Here is a 20,879-nt window from a genome sequence, read left to right as displayed (position 1 = left end):
CACTCTAGTAGGGAAATATCAGCAAATCAGACTTCATAGAATCAACCAGGTTGGAAGAGACCTGCAAGATCATCCGGACCAACCTATCACCCAGCCCTATCCAATCAACCAGACCATGGCACTGAGTGCCTCATCCAGGCTTTTCTGTGTCCAGTTCTGGGCCCCTCAGTTTAGGAAAGATGTTGAGATGCTGGAAGTTTTCCAGAGTAGGGCAACAAAGCTGGAGAGGGGTCTGGAGCACAGCCCTGTGAGGAGAGGCTGAGGGAGCTGAGGTTGCTTAGCCTGGAGAAGAGGAGGCTCATGGGAGACCTTCTTGCTCTCTGCAACTACCTGAAGGGAGGTTGTAGCCAGGTGGGGGTTGGTCTCTTCTCCCAGGCAAGCAGCAGCAGAACAAGAGGACACAGTCTCAAGCTGTGCCAGGGGGAAGTTTAGGTTGGATGTGAGGAAGAAATTCTTCCCAGACAGAGAGATTGGCCACCGGAATGTGCTGCCCAGGGAGGTGGTGGGGTAGATGTCCATGAAGGTGTTAAAAAAAGCCTGGATGAGACACATAGAGCCACAGGGAAGAAACAGGGAGGGGAAAAAAAATCAGATAGTGGATCCCATGCTTAGAAATTCCTACTTCCTTTCTGATCACAACTACAACAAATTCAAATCAAGCTTTAATATCATAGAATTGTTGGGGGTGAAAGGGCCCCCAAGGATCATCCACTTCCAACCCTCCTGCCATGGGCAGGGACACCTCACACCACAGCAGGTTGCTCAGAGCCACAATTTGGGTATGAAATTCAGAACAAGTGAGAAGTGAAAGAGCAAATCTCTGTTTACTTTGTCTACTCCTGGAAAGTTTGTCATCTGCAAGGTTTCCAGGTTCAGTGAGCTCACAAAATTGAAGTGCCATTTCCAGTTCTCATCTTTCTCCCTGTTCCTGATAGACAGCACAGAGACTTGCAGAGAATTTAAAACCATTCTGCAGAAAAAAAAAACACCCACCCAGGCAGCTGTACACAGGCACTACCTATTCATTATATCCCTACAAGGTTTTAAATCAAGCACTTGTTAACAAAACTAATATCCTTAGAAGTCTGAAAGACTGCAAGACATACTGGATACTGCAGAGTGTGTATAGCTCCATGTAGACAGTCCTGACTTGTGGAAGAAAGCAATCAGAGATCAATCTGGGCTAGAAAAGGCTAGACAGGAAGTCAAAGAAAGCAGATTCTACAGAAGGAATAGGGTTTGCTGTTGCACAGCCTGTAAACACTCCTGCCGTGATTCCTCTGTTACTAAGCAGTGCAAATTTAGTATAACCCTGGTAAGAATTACCCTGTTGGGTTGAGAATTAGCAAGAACTTTGATGTCAGCAGCCTCAAGTCAGTGCTGATCTGGTTTTGTTACGACCCCAAGGGTCTGAAAATGCATAGCCTGCAGCTAGTATGTCCCAGCAGCCCTAATGCTATTTCCTTTAAAACCAGCTTAATTAATTTTCAGAGTGAAATAGAAAGCATTTAAATCTCTAAGAGAGAGAGGTATCTTGGCATGAGATATTCAGATAATGCCAAGGTAACAATAGCAGAACCAAGCTGTGGTTTTCCAGCATGTTAGCTGTGCTTTGGTATGTTGTCAGGAGCTGGAAGAGCTTTTCTAAGTTTAAACTTTAATTTGTTCTTAGATCCTGAGGTTTCAATTTTAATCACTAGGATTATACACTGGCATGGCAAGGTCCTCAACCTTGGCTCACCTTAATGTCTCCTTTCAGTGTTCAAATGCCAAGCAATTGAACACATCAGCAAAGGAAGCAACCACTCAGCAACAGAACAACAGAACAATAGAGTCCATATCTAGGAGTCACATTGACAAGCACAAATGTAACTATGACAGAGATGATGACTACACTGGACAAGATGACGCAGCAACCAGGAAAGCAAACAAGTTCAACCAAGGTGAGAGAGAGCTCCAATCTACACAGGGGTGGAACCACGGAGAGGAGAGGGGAAGAGCACAAAGACAAAGAGCACAAAAAAAATCTACTGCACAAGTTCTAGCACAGAGGGATGTTAGAATGACAAACAATGGCTTTGCATTTATATAGCACCATCCATCCAAACAAGACAAAGCGCTTTACAAATATTAACGAACTGAGCCACAGCCTCTCCGAATGCAGCCACGTTCAATTGGAAGGGTGGTGTAACAGTAACTCTAAGTAAAGGACACCAGTGACATCTTTATTGCTTCCTTTCTATGCAGGCATTCCCTCATGAAGCATCAGAAGTACCCCTGGCTCTAAAGCATTTCTATATTCCGTGACACCTGCTACGCTTTTATGTTCTGGGAGGAAAAGGTTCGAGAGGACTATCAGCAGCATCTATAAATACTTATACAGGAACCATGGACTGAGAAGGGGGGGGGGGGGAAAATCACCCCTGTTCTCAAATAGCAAAACAAAGAAAGCATCAGCTTTTCACAGGAAAAAAGCCTCTTTAACCACCTACTGCAGCAAGAGCTCTCCAAGGGCAGCATTCTCAAGGAACAATTCTAAGGCATCAGTGCTGCACGCGTGCAGAAAACTTTACATAAACCAATCCTGTAAGGCATCAGTAGGCTCAGACTGCACCTTCTGGCCCATCTATCATTCTGCAACATTAAAACCACTCTGGAGAGATAGAGAGAAAGAGAAAGCAGGAGGAGACAAGACAACAGGCCTTACCCTCTGAGCCTTTGCAAGCTCTTCTTTCAAGCGTTCGTAGCCCTTTTCTCGTATTTCCAGTACAGATGGGCTCCGTAAGTGAGATAAACTGTCTGCACTCAACCCAAAAATATCTTCATTTCCTTCAGCAACATCTGCTACTGTAGCACCCTGCAAAAACTCTCTCTCTACGTTATTGCTCTCCTTCCTGGAATGATTGTGATTGAACGACCCACCCTGGGGTCCAGAGGTAGAACACAGCGCTGCGTCGGTAACATTGATGCTGCAAAGAGAGGGACACAGCTTTTAGTCTTCAATTTACACAAGACATCACAGAGGAGACACTTGAGAAATGGCAGCAGAGGGGTTGGAACGTGCCATTATGGACACCATTTAGCCTTACAAAATTACTTTAGTGAGGAGGTGTTTTTACTGTCACCTACAAAGAGGTTTTACATGCAACAAACCAGGTATTTGCATCAGGGGACATAGGGAACTTACCTGCAGCAGTGCTGGAAGGTGCCATTATGGACACCATTTAGCCTTACAAAATCACTTGAGTGAAGATATGGTTTAAATATCACTTACAAATTACCTTAGTGAAGATATGTTTTTAGTATCACTTACAAAGTTTTTACATGCAGCAAACCAGCAATCTCCATCAGGGGACACAGGGAACTTACCTGTAGTGATGTTGAATGTGCCTTGATGGACACCATTTAGCCTTACAAAATCACTTGAGTGAAGATATGGTTTTAATATGACTTACAAATTACTTTAGTGAGGAAATGTTCTTAATACTACTCACAAACAGTTTTTACATGCAGCAAACCAGCAATTTCCATCAGGGGACACAGGGAACTGACCTGAAGCAGTGTTGCAAGGTGCCAATATGGACAACATTTAGCCTTACAAAATTCCATGAGTGAAGATATGGTTTAAACATCACTTCCAAATCCCTTTACTGAAGATATATCTTTACTATCACTTACAAATTCCTTTAGTGAAGATATGTTTTTAATATCACTTACAGATCACTTTAGTGAGGATATGTTTTTATTATCAAAGTATCAATCAAAGTATCAAAGTATCAGCCAGGGTTGGAAGGGACCACAAGGATCATCTAGTTCCAACCCCCCTGCCATGGGCAGGGACATCTCACACTACATCAGGCTGGCCAGAGCCTCAGCCAGCCTGGGCTTAAACACCTCCAGGGATGGGGCCTCAACCACCTCCCTGGACAACCCATTCCTCCTCACCTCCAGCCTGAATCTCCCCACCTCCAGCTTCATTCCATTCCCCCTAGTCCTATCACTACCTGAGATCCTGAGCAGTCCCTCCCCAGCCTTCCTGTAGCCCCCTTCAGATACTGGAAGGCCACAATGAGGTCACCTGGGAGCCTTCTCTTCTCCAGACTGAACAGCCCCAACTCCTTCAGTCTGTCCTCATAGGAGAGGTGCTCCAGCCCTCTGCTCATCCTCATGGCCCTTCTCTGGACACCTTCCAGCACCTCCAGATCCCTCTTGGAATAGGGGCTCCAGAACTGGAGGCAGTACTCCAGGTGGGGTCTCAGCAGAGCTGAGCAGAGGGGGAGAATCACCTCCCTTGCCCTGCTGGCCACACTTCTCCTGATGCAGCCCAGGATCTGATTGGCTTTGCGGGCTGCAAGTGCACACTGAGAGTGCACAAAGAGTTTTTACATGCAACGAAGCAGCAATTTCCATCCAGGGACAGAGGGAACTTACCTGTAGTGGTGTTGAATGTGCCTTGATGGACACCATTCAGCCTTACAAAATTCCTTCAGTGAAGATATGTTTTCAGTATCACTCACAAACAGTTTTTACATGCAACAAAGCAGCAATTTCCATCAGGGGACACAGGGGGAGCTTACCTGACACCTGATGCTTCTGCACAGTTCAGTTGCCTGGGAGATGAATAAACAGGTTGTGTGGGAAGGTCAGACACGTTTAAAGCATTGGGCTGGATGGGTGTGGAGGACACAACAGAAGGATGTGGTCTGTAGATAACGCTAGGTGAGGTAGTTTGTTCCTGAGTCCCTGGCTCCTTCACTCCAAGTAGATCTGGTGTGGTAGGCGAAGCAAGGTTCACTTCATGAAAGCCTTCCAAGGGGTCACTGGCCATAATAAAAACCTCATCATATGAAACCCTGAATTAAATAATCACATTGTCAGAATGCAAGCAGGAAATCACAGTACCACAGTATATTAGAGGTTGGAAGGGACCTGCAGAGATCATCCAGTCCAACCCCCCCTGCCAGAGCAGCATCACCCAGGGGAGTCCACACAGGAATGCATCCAGGTGGGGTTGGAAAATCTCCAGAGGAGACTCCATAACCTCTCTGGGCAGCCTGCTCCAGGGCTCTGGCACCCTCACTGTAAAGAAGTGTCTCCTCATGTTGAGGTGAAATCTATGTCCAAACTTGAACCCATTGTTCCTTGGCTTATTCCTGTGCACCACTGAAAAGATCTTGGCCCCCTCCACTCAACAGCCACCCCTCAGATATTGATACACACTGATGAGACATCTCTCAGCCTTCTCTTCTCCAGACTAAACTGCCCCAGGGATCTCAGTCTCTCTTCACACAGGGAAGTATTTCATTCCATCTGACAACTATTTCCATTTCAAAAAAGCACTCAGACAAATACATCCAGAATATTTCATGCTATAATGGAAACTCTGGATAAATCTTGCCAAAGTATTACCTTCGACTACCAAATATGTTTTTAGCAGACACTGGACTGTTGAGCCCAGCAGATTCAATAGCAGACTCCACATCTAAATGGGATGATGAACTCCAGAACACATTCTACTATCAAAAAGCAAAGTTATCTAGAATACAGCCTAGAGCTGGTTTGCATCAAAACACAAATAGATGACACTCATGGAAGAGGGGAAGACCTGGGCACTGGTAAAAAGAAGAATGAATAACCAATCTAAAGCTTCCACTTCTAACTTCAATTAAGCAAATAATCTAGAGCCAGAAATCAGCCAGCCTTGAAGTAATTTATAGTCCATAGTGAACATCTGATCTTCTAAGAGTTGACTGAAAACACAGAATCTGCCCATAAGACTTCTCATCAAGTATGAGGATGTCTAGTTAACGCATCACATGATTAAATGATGATGGAAACCCTGAATAAGTATCACACCAAAAATATATCACAGGGAAAAAAGTACTAGGAATTAGCAACTAAACTGACAGTATCTTTAATTATTTTTAATTACATTTGGTTTTCAATGGATCAAGAGAAAACAAGTACAATACATGGGTTTCTTCAAGCCCCAACAGAAAGCTGTTTTCACAGAACCACTGAATATTCAGGGTTGGAAGGGACCTCAAGGATCATCCAGTTCCAAACCCCCTGCCATGGGCAAGGACACCTCACACTAGATCAAGTTGCCCAGACCCACACTGGATGTGGCACTTGGTGCCATGGTTTAATAGTCAGGAGGTCTTGGGTGACAGGTTGGACTTCATGATCCTTGAGGTCTTTTCCAACCTCATTGATTCCATGATTCTATCCAGCCTGGCCTTAAATACTTCAAGGGATGAGGCTTTCACCACCTCCCTGGCAACCTGTTCCAGTGTCTCACCACCCTCATGGGGAAAAACTTCTTAGAATCATAGAATCAACAAGGTTGGAAAAGACCTCAGAGATCATCAAGTCCAACCTATCAACCAACACCTCATGACTACTAAACCACGGCTCCAAGTGCCACATCCAATCCCCTCTTGAACTTCCTAACATCCCATCTATATCTCCCCTCCTGTAGCTTGGATCCATTCTCCCCATTCCTATCACTACCCAACACGCTCAAAAGTCCCTCCCCAGCTTTCTTGTACCCTCCTTCAGATACTGGAAGGCCACAAGAAGGTCTCCTTGGAGCCTTCTCTTCTCCAGACTGAACAACCCCAACTCTCTCAGCCTGTCCTCATAGCAGAGGAGCTCCAGCTCTCTCATTGTCCTTGTGGCCCTTCTCTGGACACAGTTTTTCCTAGTTTCATAGTTTCATTCAGGGTTGGAAGGGACCACAAGGATCATCTAGTTCCAACCCCCCTGCCATGGGCAGGGACACCCCACACTAGATCAGCCTGGCCACAGCCTCATCCAGCCTGCTCTTAAACACCCCCAGGGACAGGGCCTAGACCACCTCCCTGGACAACCCATTCCAGGGTTTCACCACTCTCATGGGGAAGAACCTCCTCCTCACATCTAGCCTGAATCTCCCCACCTCCAGCTTCATTCCATTCCCCCTAGTCCTATCACTACCTGAGATCCTGAGAAGTTCCTCCCCAGCCTTCCTGTAGGCCCCCTTCAGATACTGGAAGGCCACAATGAGGTCACCTGGGAGCCTTCTCTTCTCCAGACTGAACAGCCCCAATTCCTTCAGTCTGTCCTCATAGCAGAGCAACTCCAGCCCTCTGCTCATCCTTGTGGCCCTTCTCTGGACACGTTCCAGCACCTCCACATCCCTCTTGTAATAGGGGCTCCAGAACTGGAGGCAGTACTCCACGTGGGGTCTCACCAGGGCTGAGTAGAGGGGGAGGATCACCTCCCTCGACCTGCTGGCCACACTTCTCCTGATGCAGCCCAGGATCTGATTGGCTTTGTGGGCTGCAAGAGCACATTGAGAGCTCATGTTGAGCTTTTTGTCCACCAGCACCCCCAAGTCTCTCTCCTCAGGGCTACCTTCCAGCCAGTCACTGCCCAGCCTGGATTTGTGCCTGGGATTGCCTCGACCCAGCTGCAGGACCCTGCACTTGCTCTTATTGAACTTCATGAGGTTTGCTTGTGCCCACCTCTCCAGCCTGTCAAGGTCCCTCTGGATGGCCTCCCTTCCCTCCAGCTGTCTGCTGCACCACACAGCTTGGTGTCATCAGCAAACTTGCTGAGGGTGCACTCAATGCCACTGTCCATGTCACTGACAAAGATGTTGAATAAGACAGGTCCCAGGACTGATCCCTGAGGGACTCCGCTTGTCCCTGGCCTCCACTGGGACATGGAGCCATTGACAGCCACTCTTTGGGTGCAGCCATCAAGCCAGTTCCTTATCCATCTAGTGGTCCACCCATCAAACCCATGTGTCACCAGTTTGGAGACCAGCAGTTTAGCAGAGACCACAAAAATCTTTCCATGATACAACACTGTAAGTTGGAAGTAGTATGGACAACTTTATGAAGGAGTTGCTTAGCAGTGAATATTCACTGCAAAAAAAGCATTTTCCCTGCTATGTGAATAAAGAAGAGTGAAACTTAAGGCTTCACAAAGCTACTTAACATGCACAAAAAAGGAAGTGCAGTATCTTCATGAAACACTTTGCATTATACAGAGAAATCTGCTCAGATCCAAGCTAGAGGAGGAGAGATTTAGATTAGATGTTAGGAAGAAGTTCTTGCCCATAAGGGTGGTTGAGAGCCTGGCACAGGTTGCCCAGGGAGGTGGTGGAAGCCTCATCCGTGGAGGTTTTTGCAGCCAGGCTGGATGTGGCTGTGAGCAACCTGCTGTAGTGTGAGGTGTCCCTGCTCGTGGCAGGGGGGTTGGAACTGGATGATCCTTGAGATCCCTTCCAGCCCTGACAGTTCTGTGACTCTGTGAAGCAAAATCAACCACCTCTGAGAAACTGTCCAGATTTAAGGGACAAAAATTACTTTAAAAAGGGATGAGGGGTTTTTGTTTGTTGTTTGGCTTTGGGGGCATTTGGGGCTTGTTCCTGGTTTTGTTTTTAGGTCTTTTTTTTCCAGCTTTAGGCATCAGTTGGGTTTCTTTTGAACTGCTAACAGCAGTTTCTGTTACACCAGAAACACACACTCACAGTTTTATGCTTTAGCATTTTCTACTGTAACACAGGGGTGAAGAGCTCCTTTTCAAGTTTCAGTTTGAAAAGTATTCTTGTTTGTTTTCCCTGCAAGTCCTTCTTAACTATCTTAAGTATTCTAGTTACATGTTCCACATGATGATAAAAACCTGTTGACCCAACACAGGAAAATGGAGGCACTGTTGGTGCTAGAGGACATTTCTTCAAGGTTGAATTTCACAAGGGTTTGCAGGTCTACAGTGCAACTACTGCATGTCATTGTTTCACTTTCAACAAGCTAAAATACTGTCAGCTTGGGAAAACAAAACCCCACACACCAAAGCAGCCATTTAAACTCCATCAGCCCAGCTGAAAAAGACATCCACCTTGGCGGGCTCAAAGTCAGGCTCCCATCTACAAAGACATTCACTTCTGTTGTTCCCCCTCTCTCCTCTTTCTTGACCACCAGTAAGCCTTCTCATAGAATCACAGAATTGTCAGGGTTGGAAGAGACCTCAAGGATCAGCCAGTTCCAAACCCCCTGCCATGGGCAGGGACACCTCACACTACAGCAGGTTGCTCACAGCCACATCCAGCCTGGCTGCAAACACCTCCAGGGATGAGGCTTCCACCACCTCCCTGGGCAACCTGTGCCAGGCTCTCACCACCCTCATGGGGAACAACTTCTTCCTAACATCCAATCTCAATCTACCCATTTCTAGTTTTGCTCCATCCCCCCAGTCCTATCACTCCCTGACACCCTCAAAAGTCCCTCCCCAGCTTTCTTGGAGCCCCCTTCAGATACTGGAAGGCCACAAGAATGTCTCCCTGGAGCCTTCTCTTCTCCTGACTGAACAACCCCAACTCCCTCAGTCTGTCCTCAGAGCAGAGCAGCTCCAGCCCTCTGCTCATCCTCATGGCCCTTCTCTGGACACCTTCCAACACCTCCAGATCCTTCCTGTAATAGAGGTTCCAGAACTGGACACAGAGCTCCAGCTGTGGTCTCACCAGAGCAGTATAGAGGGGGAGAACTTAGGCTACTTTAAGTCTATCAAGTAAACAGCAGGCTCAGAGATGCCTGCATTCCATATCTTTATGCTAATTCACATAAATCCAGATACATTATGAAGTGCAGAAACAGGTGCTGGCTCACATGGAGAAAATGGATCAGAAGTCTACTTATTATCTTCCACATGCTTAAATGCATTTGCAGCTCTCTCTCTCCAAACCCTCACATTAATCTAAGAGAAGCAGATGCTTGTAGAAGAAGTAATTACCAACAAACTCTCTATTCTACCTACCTGCTCCTACTCCAGTGAGAAATGTTCCACTTAACTCCTTCCCTACGGCCTTTCCACCCAAGCTGCCTATACCCTGGAGTGTTTTTAACAGTTAAAACCAAAATGAAATCCCCAAACTAAGAAGATGATGGAATTTGTGAACTATCATTCTGCTTATACATTAAATATCAACACACACACACACACAAGAAAGACATTCTCAATTATCAAAACCCAAGCTCTTTCTGATACAGTAAGTAAAAAACTTATACAAGTTATTCCTGGAGGAGCTGAAAATAAAGTCCCTCAGCTAAACTCTTCCCAGAGCCTGTCAAATGGGCACTCAGAAGCACACCATCTGTGTAAAACACTTCCCATTCACAACTCTTTTCTTTCCTAGCATTAATTCTCACTTAGCAGTGAGCAGGCAGAAGCTGGGCACATCACCCATGCAGGACCAAGAGGTCCATATTAAATATCAGCTCTGGGCTCCCCAGTCCAAGAGAGACTGGGATCTACTGGAGAGAGTCCAACAGAGAGCCATGCAGATGATTAGGGGATTCGAGCATCTCCTCTGTGAAGAGAGGCTGAGAGCCCTGGGGCTGTTTAGTCTGGAGAAGAGAAGGCTGAGAAGATATCTGATCAATGTCTCCCTTAGCCTGTGCTTGTAGCAGAGGTGCTCCAACCCCCTGATCATTTTCATGGCCCTCCTCTGGACCCTCTCCATCAGGTCCACGACCTTCCAATAGTGAGGGCTCCAGGGCTGTACACAGTACTCCAGGTGAGGTCTCTCCAGAGCACAGCGCAGTGGCAGAATCACCTCTCTGGATCTGCTGGCCACACATCTTTTGATGCAGCCCAGGCTGCCACTGGCCTTCTGTGCTGCAAGCTCACACTGCCTGCCTATGTCCAGCCTCTCATCCACCAGCAGCCCAAAGTCCTTTTCGCCAGGGCTGCTTTCTATCCCCTCCTCCCCCAGCCTGTACTGACAGTGAGGATGGCTCCAGCCCATGGAGCGCATGGTAAGCGGAGAGCTTTACTAGGAGGCAAGCTGACAATGTGTAAAGAGAAGCAGTGTTGACACAGCACTCTTCAGTAGTAAGTCTGCTACTGCCAAGAAAAGCTGATATCCTGACATTTCAGGATTTCCTTAATACTTTTTCCACCATATGTTAATATGGTGAAAGGTTGAAGCAGCATCAGCACCAACCCAATAAGCGGTTATCGTTGTCTGAGTTGATAGGATGCAATTTGGATCACAGAACATCAGGGGTTGGAAGGGAACTCAAAAGATCACCTAGTCCAATTCCCCCTGCCAGAGCAGGATCACCTGGAGTAGGTCACACAGGAAATGAGGTGCAAAATTCAAATAATGTAATAAATCAGGATAAAACAACAGAAATAAATTGATTTTGTCACACCTCCATCTGGAAACACTGCAAATTTGGTGGAAGCTGGCAAAATGTTGCAGGTTTTTATTACCACCCCACTGCTAGACCAACATTGCTCATTACCCACATAACATCATGATGAAACAATGCTCAAATCAGATGTCGTATGTACACAGGCTCACAGGATTTTGGAGACTGGAAGGAACAGAATCACAGAATCACCAAGGCTGGAAGAGACCTCAAAGATCACCCAGTCCAACCTGTCACCATAGACCTCATGACCAGACCAGGGCACCAAGTGCCACATCCAAGCCGTTTTTGAACACCTCCAGCGATGGTGACTCCACCACCTCCCCAGGCAGCACATCCCAATGCTTAACAACTCTCTCAGTGAAGAACTTTCTCCTCACATCCAGCCTAAACCTCCCCTGGCATAGCTTGAGACTGTGTCCTCTTGTTCTGGTGCTGCTTGCCTGGGAGAAGAGACCAACCCCCACCTGGCTACAACCTCCCTTCAGGGAGTTGGAGAGAGCAAGAAGGTCTCCCCTGAGCCTCCTCTTCTCCAGGCTAAGCAACCCCAGCTCCCTCAGCCTCTCCTCATAGGGCTTGTGCTCGAGGCTGCTCCCCAGCCTCGCTGCCCTTCTCTGGACACATTCAAGTGTCTCAACGTCCTACTTAAACTGAGAGGACCAGAACTGGATACAGGACTCAAGGTGTGGCCTAACCAGTGCAGAGCACAGGGCAGAAAGATTTCCCTGCTACTGCTTCCCACACTATTCTTGATGCATGCCAGGATGCCATTGGCCTTCTTGGCCACTTGGGCACACAGCCTCTGGAGATCTTTCAGTCCAACCCCCCTGCCAGAGCAGGAGCACAGAATCCAGCATAGGACACACAGAAACACATCCAGACAGGGCTGCAAAGGCTCCAGAGAAGGAGACTCCACAACCTCTCTGGGCAGCCTGTTCCAGTGTTCTGGGACCCTCACAGTGAGGTGGAACCTTCTGTGCTGTAGTTTATATCCATTACCCCTTGTCCTATCACAGGATGCAACTGAGCAGAGCCTGTCCCCTCCCTCCTGATCCCCAGCCCTCAGATATTGATAGACATTTATTAAATCCCCTCTCAGTCTTCCCTTCTCCAGACCAAAAAGCCCCAGGGCTCAGCCTCCCCTGACAGGGCATGTGCTCCAATCCCTTCACCATCCTACTACAAGGACATCAGAGTAACAGTGGTCAGTTCAGCACATTTCTACAGCTTCTAACAGGAATCAAGAACCATGAACGTTTTCAACTGCAGTCAAATCAAACTGCTTCACCTAATTCTCCTGTTACTACTCTAGGAGGGGCTCAGCTGCTTGTTTGAATCAAAGCAGGCAAGAACTAAACACTACAAAACCCCCTGAAAAGCAGAGGTTTAGTGTGGTTCATTCTCTTTGGGGAAAAAAAGGAACAATAAAAACAATGACAATTTTTAGCTTTAATAATAAGGAGCATCACATCACATCACAAAAGAAGGGTCAGCTGCTCCAGTGAACAAAACAAAAGATCATGCAAGAAAAATGTTACTGCTTCTAGACACCTTGAAGCCAAGTAAATTCTAGTTAGTATTTACCCCATTGGCCTACAGTGCCAATGGCATCCTGGCTTGGATTAGAAACAGGGAGGCCAGCAGGAACTGGGAGATCATCCCCCTGTGCTCAGCACTGCTGAGGCCACACCTCAAGCACTGTGTTCAGTTCTGGGCCCCTCACCACAACTACCTCTCTACAACTACCTGAAGGGAGGTTGTAGACAGGCAGATGTTGGTCTCTTCTCCCAGACAGCCAGCACCAGAACAAGAGGACACAGTCTCAGGCTGCGCCAGGGGAGGTTTAAGTTGGATGTCAGGAAGAAGTTCTATACGGATAGAGTGATTGCCCATTGGAATGTGCTGCCCAAGGAGGTGGTGGAGTCACCATCACTGGAGGTGTTCAGGAGGAGACTTGATGGGGTGCTTGGTGCCATGGGTTAGTTGTTTAGGTGGGTTGGATTGGTTGATAGGTTGGACACGATGATCTTGAAGGTCTCTTCCAACCTGGTTTATTCTATTCTAAGAAGGACACTGAGGGGCTGGAGCAGGTCCAAACTGCACCAGGGGAAGTTTAGGCTGGAGGTGAGGAGAAAGTTCTTCACAGAGAGAATTGTTAGCCATTGGAATGTGAGGCCCAGGGAGGTGGTGGAGTCACCATCCCTGGAGGTGTTCAAAAAAGGGACTGGATGTGGCACTTGGAGACATGGTCTAGTTGTCAGGAGGTGTTGGGTGACAGGTTGGACTTGATAACCTTTGAGGTAATTTCCAACCTTAGCGATTCTCTGATTCAAAGAAAAGCAACAAGAGTGGAGAAGGGCCTGGAGCACTTGGCCTGCAAGGAGCACCTGAGGGAGCTGGGGGTGTTCAAGCTGAGAAGAGGAAGCTGAGGGGAGACCTCATTGATCTCTACAGCTCCCTGAAGGGAGGCTGGAGTGAGGAGGGGGCAACCTCTGTTCCTCGGTGTCAAGCAACAGGAGCAGAGGAAATGGTTTCAGCTGCACCAGAGGAAATTCAGGCTGGATGCTAGGAAATATTTCTTCCCAGAGAGGGCTCTCCAACATTGGAATGGTCTGGCCAGGGCAGTGCTGGAGTCACCATCCCTGGAGGTGTTTAAGCAGCCTGTGGAGCTGGGGCTTAGGGACATGCTTTAGGACTGACCCCAAACTGGGTTGAAGGTTGGACTGGATGAGCTCTGAGATCCCTTCCAACTGGATGTTTTCTGTGATTCTGTATAGGTGCCTAGAGCTACAGAGCTTTAATCTTCACAAAAATGTAATGAAGGAAGTCTCAAGGATTTCACTTGCTAGACTCCCAACATCTGCTTCAGGTAGTTTGGGAGGGGACAGAAAGTGGATTATTTGCAACAGTTTCTCAAGGGACTGGCACCAACCCACCAACTGGCCTGCAATCTTCTCAGGGGGTTTGGGAAAAAAAAATAAGAGCTTTGGAACAGCTGGCATTATACAGTGTGGAATGTAACACATTTTAAGCTCTGAACAACTCAGCAGGGAATTAAAGTGGACTAATGCCTTTTAAAGAAATAGTGCAGTTAAGCACTCCATTCCTATCAGATGCAAACAGGCTGTTTCAATAGTGAAATTGGTCTAGGGCACATGCAAACTGAAAGGTAAAGTTCACAACTAATTCAATTACAAACACTCATCAGATGTTAGCATGGGACAAAGAGGTTTGGTGTATGGTTGGGTTTTTTCACTTGAATTGTTTTGTGTTCAAGCTTAGCCAGAGAATTCAAGCAAGCTTAAATATGGTGCTTGCTTCCCCCACCTCCATCAGCAGGGGTTTGAATGGGGAAAGACAAAGGTGTGAAATTGTCTTCCCCTGAGGACAGGTAAATGGTGCCCAGGGGCAGAGGTCCCACACAGATATTTACCCATAGGGGAAGTCCACTGGGTTTGGATGACACCAAGCTGGGGGCAGGAGTTGATCTGTTAGAGGGTAGGAGAGCTCTGCAGAGGGACCTTGACAGGCTGGACAGATGGGCAGAGTCCAAGGGCAGGAGACTGAACACATCCAAGTGCCAGGTTCTGCACACTGGCCACAGCAACCCCATGCAGTGCTACAGGCTGGGGTCAGAGTGGCTGAGAGCAGACAGGCAGAAAGGGACCTGGGGGTACTGGTCAATAGTTGACTGAACATGAGCCAGCAGTGTGTCCAGGTGGCTAAGAAGGCCAATGGCATCCTGGCCTGCATCAGGAACAGTGTGGCCAGCAGGAGCAGGGAGGTCATTCTGCCCTGTGCTCAGCACTGGTTAGGCCACACCTTGAGTCCTGTGCCCAGTTCTGGGCTCCTCAGTTTAGGAAAGATGTTGAGATGCTGGAAGGTGTCCAGAGAAGGGCAACCAAGCTGGGGAGGGGTCTGGAGCACAGCCCTGTGAGGAGAGGCTGAGGGAGCTGGGGTTGCTTAGCCTGCAGAAGAGGAGGCTCAGGGGAGACCTTATTGCTGTCCACAACTCCCTGAAGGGCAAAAGAATTTTGGGCTGGACAGAGTCAAGAGAATTTTGGGCTGGATAGAGTCAGAATTTTCATTTTGCTGAACTGATTATTTAAACTTTTTTTTTTTTTCCTTTTAAACTTTATTACAGAGCTATCTTCAACTAGAAAAATACAGGTGCAGGCAGCAAGTGGCTCTCTTCACAGCACCAAGCAGCACATGAGATTCAACGACCTATATTTATGAAGTGCTTGTGAAACCTATAAATAAACATGTTTTAGAGTCTGGTAAATAGTACACTTCTTACTAGGAAGTAAAACCAGCACTTTGGAAGGTAGAATACTGCAAACTCTTGTCGTAAACAATGAAGCTCAATGAATGCTGCTCAGCTCCCAAAGACTCTCTAAACCAAGTGAATTTAACTGCAAACATGATTCTCTCTGCAAACACTTTGCTCTTTTCTAGACACAGCACTGCTCTGCCTTACCTTGGAAAGCTTCACAGCTCCATCTCAGGTTTATCACTGACCACAGTGATAAACCAAGACTTAGAACAACAGAATTGCTTTGGGTGGAAAAGACCTCCAGGATCACCAAGTCCAACTGTCAACCTAACAACACCATGGCCATTAAACCATATCCCAAAGTGCCATTTCTACATGTTTCTTAAACACCTCCAGGGACAGTGACTACACCACATCCTAGGGCAGCCTATTCCAACACCTGACCACTCTTTCAGTAAAGATTTTTTTTATCTAATATGCAATCTAAATCTTTCCTGGCACAATTTGAGGCCACTTCCTCTCCCTGGTGTCCCTGCCCATGGCAGGCAGTTGGAACTAGATGATCCTGGAGGTCCCTTCCAACCCTGGTAATTCCTGATTCCATTACTTGACACTAGGGAGAAGAGACTGATCCCCACCTCACTACAACTTCCTTTCAGGTAGAGAACAATAAAGTCTCCCTTCAGGCTCTTCTTTTCCAGGCTAAACAACCTCAGTTCCCTCAGCCACTCCTCCAAAGACTTTTTTCTCCAGGCCTTTCACCAGCCTCACTGCCATTGCCTGGATGTGCTCCAGCACCTCAATGTCCTTGTAGTGAGGGGCTCAAAGCTGAACACAGTATTCAAGGTGCAGCTTCACCAGTGCTGAGTACAAGAGCGTGATCTCTTTCCTGCTGCTGCTCACGGTATTTCTGATCCAGGCCAGGATGCTGTTGGCCTCCTTGGCCACCTGAACATATTGTTGGCTCATGTTCAGATGGCTGTCAACCAGCACCCCCAGGTCCTTTTCTGCCAGGCAGCTTTCCAGCCACTCTGCCCCAAGCCTCTAGCATTGCATGGGGCTGTGGTGACCCAAGTGCAGGACCTGGCACTTGGCCTTATTAAACCTCATTCAGCTGACCTCAGTCCATAGATCCAGCCTCTCCAGGCCCCTCTGCAGATCTGAACTTCAAGCAGCTCAGCACTGCCACCCAATTTAGTGTCACCTGCAGACTTAGTGAGGGTGCACTCAATCCTTTCATTCACACCACTGATAAAGACATTAAACAAGACTGGACCCAACATGGAGCCCTAAGGAACACCACTTGTGACTGACCACCGACTGGATTTAACTCCATTTGCTACCACTCATTGGGCCTGGCCATCCAGGCAGTTTTAAGCCAGGGAAGCATCCTTGGACCTGAAGGCCCTTCTCATTTCTCAGTTAACACTGAAACTATTCAGTTAGTAAACTGAAGTAACAACAATCACAGTTTTCCTGATATGCAAAAGCTTTCTAAACATATCTGCAAACGCAATTTATTAGAGAAACCTTTCTTCCATTCCTGAAAAAAAATGTTTAGCATGTAGCAGCCTAGTAGAGGCCTTAGTCAAGCTACATTAAGACAACACTTTTAAATGCCATATTAAAAATGGTCTTAAAAACCCCAAAAATCTGAAGTACATAATCCTTTTCTGTGGATACCCATAAACACAAGCAAAGCAGTGAGACACCAGCTCATAGTATCATAGTATCAGTCAGGGTTGGAAGGGACCACAAGGATCATCTAGTTCCAACCCCCCTGCCATGGGCAGGGACACCCCACACGAGATCAGCCTGGCCAGAGCCTCAGCCAGCCTGGGCTTAAACACCTCCAGGGACAGGGCCCCAACCACCTCCCTGGAGAACCCATTCCAGGGCTTCACCACTCTCATGGGGAAGAACTTCTTCCTCACCTCCAGCCTGAATCTGGCATTTCACATGAATTTTAAAGCAAGCCAACAAAAAGCTATGAAGATAGCTGCAGTCTATAATCAAAAAGGCTTCTTGTGACTGTTTTTTCCTCTAGAAAAAAAGGAAAATTCCCCTTTTAAATCCAGTGTCACAAGACAGATATTTCAGTCACAGCTGTGAGGTGCACTCCCATTTGTTATTTATTAAAAGCATAATGAGAATGGTAAATTATTTATCCTCCTTTGCTCACTAGGTAAGGTTAACCAAGCAGAGCAGATGAATGACTGCCAAGACACAAACACAGGAGGCCTAACTTTAACCCTTCCCAGAACTCACTAAGCAGATCTACAATAAAAAAAAAAACCAAACCAAAAGACAATAAAAATATTAAAAGGAGGAAGACCTCAGGTTTTGCCCCATATTTTACTGACAAATACAAATATCTGAACAGATGGTAGCTGCCACTACATGCTCCTAGAGTGAATAACCTTCCATCTGCTTGAAAAGTGCAGCTGATAATTTCACAGCTATGGCAAGTCTGAGGAAGATTAATTATTTTAGCTAGCCAGACTACTGGCTTGGAGACTCGACTTGGTGATCCTGAGGGTCTTTTCCAACCTGTGACTCTGTGAGACTTCCTAAGAACATGCTCAGAAACGCACACAGCAAACAAATCAAGCCGTGTAAGAAATCTTAGTGCACTATCCGCAAACAAAACGGACGATACTCTCAAACTGATGAAAACACTGTTGCTTTTTTTTCCCCTCAGCAAGGCAAGCGTTCAGGTCCTTGAGGTCCCTTCCAACCCTAACAATTCTATGATTCTAAGCCCTGTATCACCAAGGTTTTGGCCACCCGGTGTGTTCTCCTGCTTCCCGAGCATCAGCACTTCGGCAGCACAAATTTCTGCACTGCTCATCACTTGCAATCAACTTGTAAACAGAATTTCCTTCCCCAGCCTTACTCTCTAACGTAACTGCATGACGAAACTGGGGTTAACTGAAATCCCCTGCTACTTAAAATACTTGAGCTCACAAGACTATTTATCGCCGACCTAGTATTAGTACTGTTCGAAGACCCTTAAAGCTACAGGCGAGCGCAGCTCCACAGTCCCACAAAGCAACACTCCCCTCCGGTCTCCAGCCGCGCAGGTTCTGGCACCCCTCGGCACCGTCGCCCCGGGCTCGGCTGACGGGGGCGAAGTCTGTGACCCCCCCCAGCGGCCCTGCGCCCCTCCTCTGCCGCCGCACCTGCCGGACGAGAGGTTTGTGAGCGGAGGAGACTTCAGCACCCACTTCTCACAAGCCCTCCTGCTCCTCATGTCAGTCCTTCTCGGCTGGACGCCCTACCCCTCGTCAGAGCGGCCCCCACGCAGGCTGCCCCGAGGGGAGGGCGGCCGCTCCCCAGGCAGCAGCGCCGGGCGTGCGACGCTCTTTGTCCGCAGCCGGCTCTCCCGGGGCAGGTGCGCCCGACACCGGCAGGGCTGATCGCCGACAACTACTTTTTGCCACTTCTGCCTTCGACCGCGTTTGGGGCCACGCACAGCCCGGCCACCGGCTGCCCCCTCCGCGCCCACGCAAACCTCGACGGGGCCGAGGGCGCCCGGGCCGGCGGCTCCTCCTCGCCGCAGACGGCCACAGAGGCACGGCCCGGGCCGCCACCTGCCACCGCCGTATTCCTTGGTGAGGGGTGGAGGGAACGCAAGATTCCCGCTCCCTGCAGCTAAGAGGGCCACAGCGGGAGGGCGATGGCTTCGCCGCGGGGAAGACCACCCCCGCGCCCGGCCACCGCGCCCCGGCAAGGGGTAGCCCTCCCAGGTGGCGCCGGCTCCGCCCGCCGGGCCGGGCAGGGGCTCCCGGGAGCGCGGCACCAGGCAGGTGCTGCGGCGCTAGCGGGGATCCGCCGGCGGACAGGACGGACGGACGCCCCTCTCTCTCCAGCAGAGCCGAGGCCGCGCAGCGCCCCTGCCACGTACCTGCCGAGTCCAGTCCGAGCGGCTGCCGCCGCACCGCGTCCCCTCGCTCAACCTGTGGGGGCGGGGCGCCGGGCAGCCGCCGCGCATGCGCCCCGCAGGCGCACCGCCCGCAGAGGGTGGGGGGCAGATGTGCGCGACCCCCACCACCGCCCCCTAGCGGGGGTTGGCGTAGCAGCCCCGCGGTGGGTGCGCGCTGCGCGCCGGGGACCGCTGGGGCCTCCCGGGGTCTGGAGGGGGCAGTGCATGGCCGCCGAGGCCAGGTCCCACCCCAGAGGCCGAGGTGCAGGGCTGGCCAGAACAGCTTCCTGCCGGTGGTGGTGCCTGGGCCTCGCTGTCTGCTCGCACCCGTCGGTGAACCAAAATACCTATGAGGGACAGTATCAGGGAGACGTTTCCGTCATCATTCTGACACTCGGCCGTGCTGCCAGTCGGGATGTCAGAGGCCAGAAGGTCTGGCAAGAGGAGGCCTGAGGCTGAGGGAAAGCAGATGTGTTGCACAGGTGCCACTCGTGTGTGAAGGGCAGAACCCCTCTGCTCCAAGCAGTGCCGGGGCAGCCTGTGGCAGACACTGCAAAATGCAGGCAGATCGTTTCCTTAGAGCATGGCTGGAAACATCCTGGCACAGCGCAGGGCACGACTGCTGTCCAGCAGTGCATTACACAAGAAGGGAGGCTGCAAACCCTTGTAGCTTTGGGAGAGATTGGCCAACATTGCTGTGCCTTCACTCATCGCCTGGAACAATCACCAAATTGTTAGGGTTGGAAGGGACCTCAAGGATCAGCCAGTTCCAGCCCCCCTGCCATGGGCAGGGACACCTCACACTACAGCAGGTTGCTCACAGCCACATCCAGCCTGGCTGCAAACACCTCCAGGCAGGAGGCTTCCACCACCTCCCTGGGCAACCTGTGCCAGGCTCTCACCACCCTCATGGGGAAGAACTTCTTCCTAACAACTAATCTAACTCTCCCCTCCTCTGGCTTGGATCCATTTCCCCCCAGTCCTATCACTCCCTAACGCCCCATAAAGTCCCTCCCCAGCTTTCTTGGAGCCCCCTTCAGATACTGCAAGGCCACAATTAGGTCTCCTCAGAGCCTTCTCTTCTCCAGACTGCACAACCCCAACTCCCTCAGTCTGTCCTCACAGCAGAGCAGCTCCAGCCCTCTGCTCGTCCTTGTGGCCCTTCTCTGGACACCTTCCAGCACCTCCAGATCTTTCTTGTAATAGGGGCTCCAGAAGTCCAGAACTGCCCCCAGTGCTCCAGTTGGGGTCTCACCAGAGTGAAACATTCACAGGCAGGTGAGGACAGGGCTATTAAAGTCTGAATGCGTTGTTAATATGAAAAAAATGAGGAAGTTAATCATTCTGTATTAATAATGGTGTGGAGTAACAAAAGCACAAGATTACACAATTAAAATTGAGAAAATTAAAACATATGCCAGAACATTTTCCACTGATTTTTCATTCACAGGGCATGCACTGCTCCAAATCAGAT

The 20,879-nt window shown here is 48.9% G+C and overlaps 1 protein-coding gene across 2 annotated transcripts in view; it reads right to left on the bottom strand.

Annotated features, from left to right (window-relative positions):
* The window catches only part of RAB3IP (RAB3A interacting protein), a 39,910-nt gene extending 20,448 nt beyond the window's left edge, over positions 1–19,462 (bottom strand). For both annotated transcript variants that reach the window (XM_068167450.1, XM_068167451.1), the window contains exons 1-3: positions 19,388–19,462; positions 4,578–4,853; positions 2,708–2,969 (exon numbers count right to left, since the gene is read on the bottom strand). In XM_068167450.1, coding sequence (XP_068023551.1) covers positions 2,708–2,969; positions 4,578–4,828 — 513 coding nt within the window. In that variant the 5' untranslated portion in view covers positions 4,829–4,853; positions 19,388–19,462. The remainder of the gene's footprint in view (positions 1–2,707; positions 2,970–4,577; positions 4,854–19,387) is intronic.
* Between the last annotated feature and the right edge of the window lie 1,417 nt (positions 19,463–20,879).

Source organism: Melanerpes formicivorus, unplaced genomic scaffold (genome assembly GCF_026170545.1).
Source record: "Melanerpes formicivorus ecotype bairdi unplaced genomic scaffold, bMelFor1.0.p_v2 SCAF_117, whole genome shotgun sequence".
Lineage (NCBI taxonomy): Eukaryota > Metazoa > Chordata > Aves > Piciformes > Picidae > Melanerpes > Melanerpes formicivorus.
The sequence above is the reverse complement of the archived record's forward strand: the minus strand, read 5'-3'. Positions and strand labels throughout refer to the sequence as shown.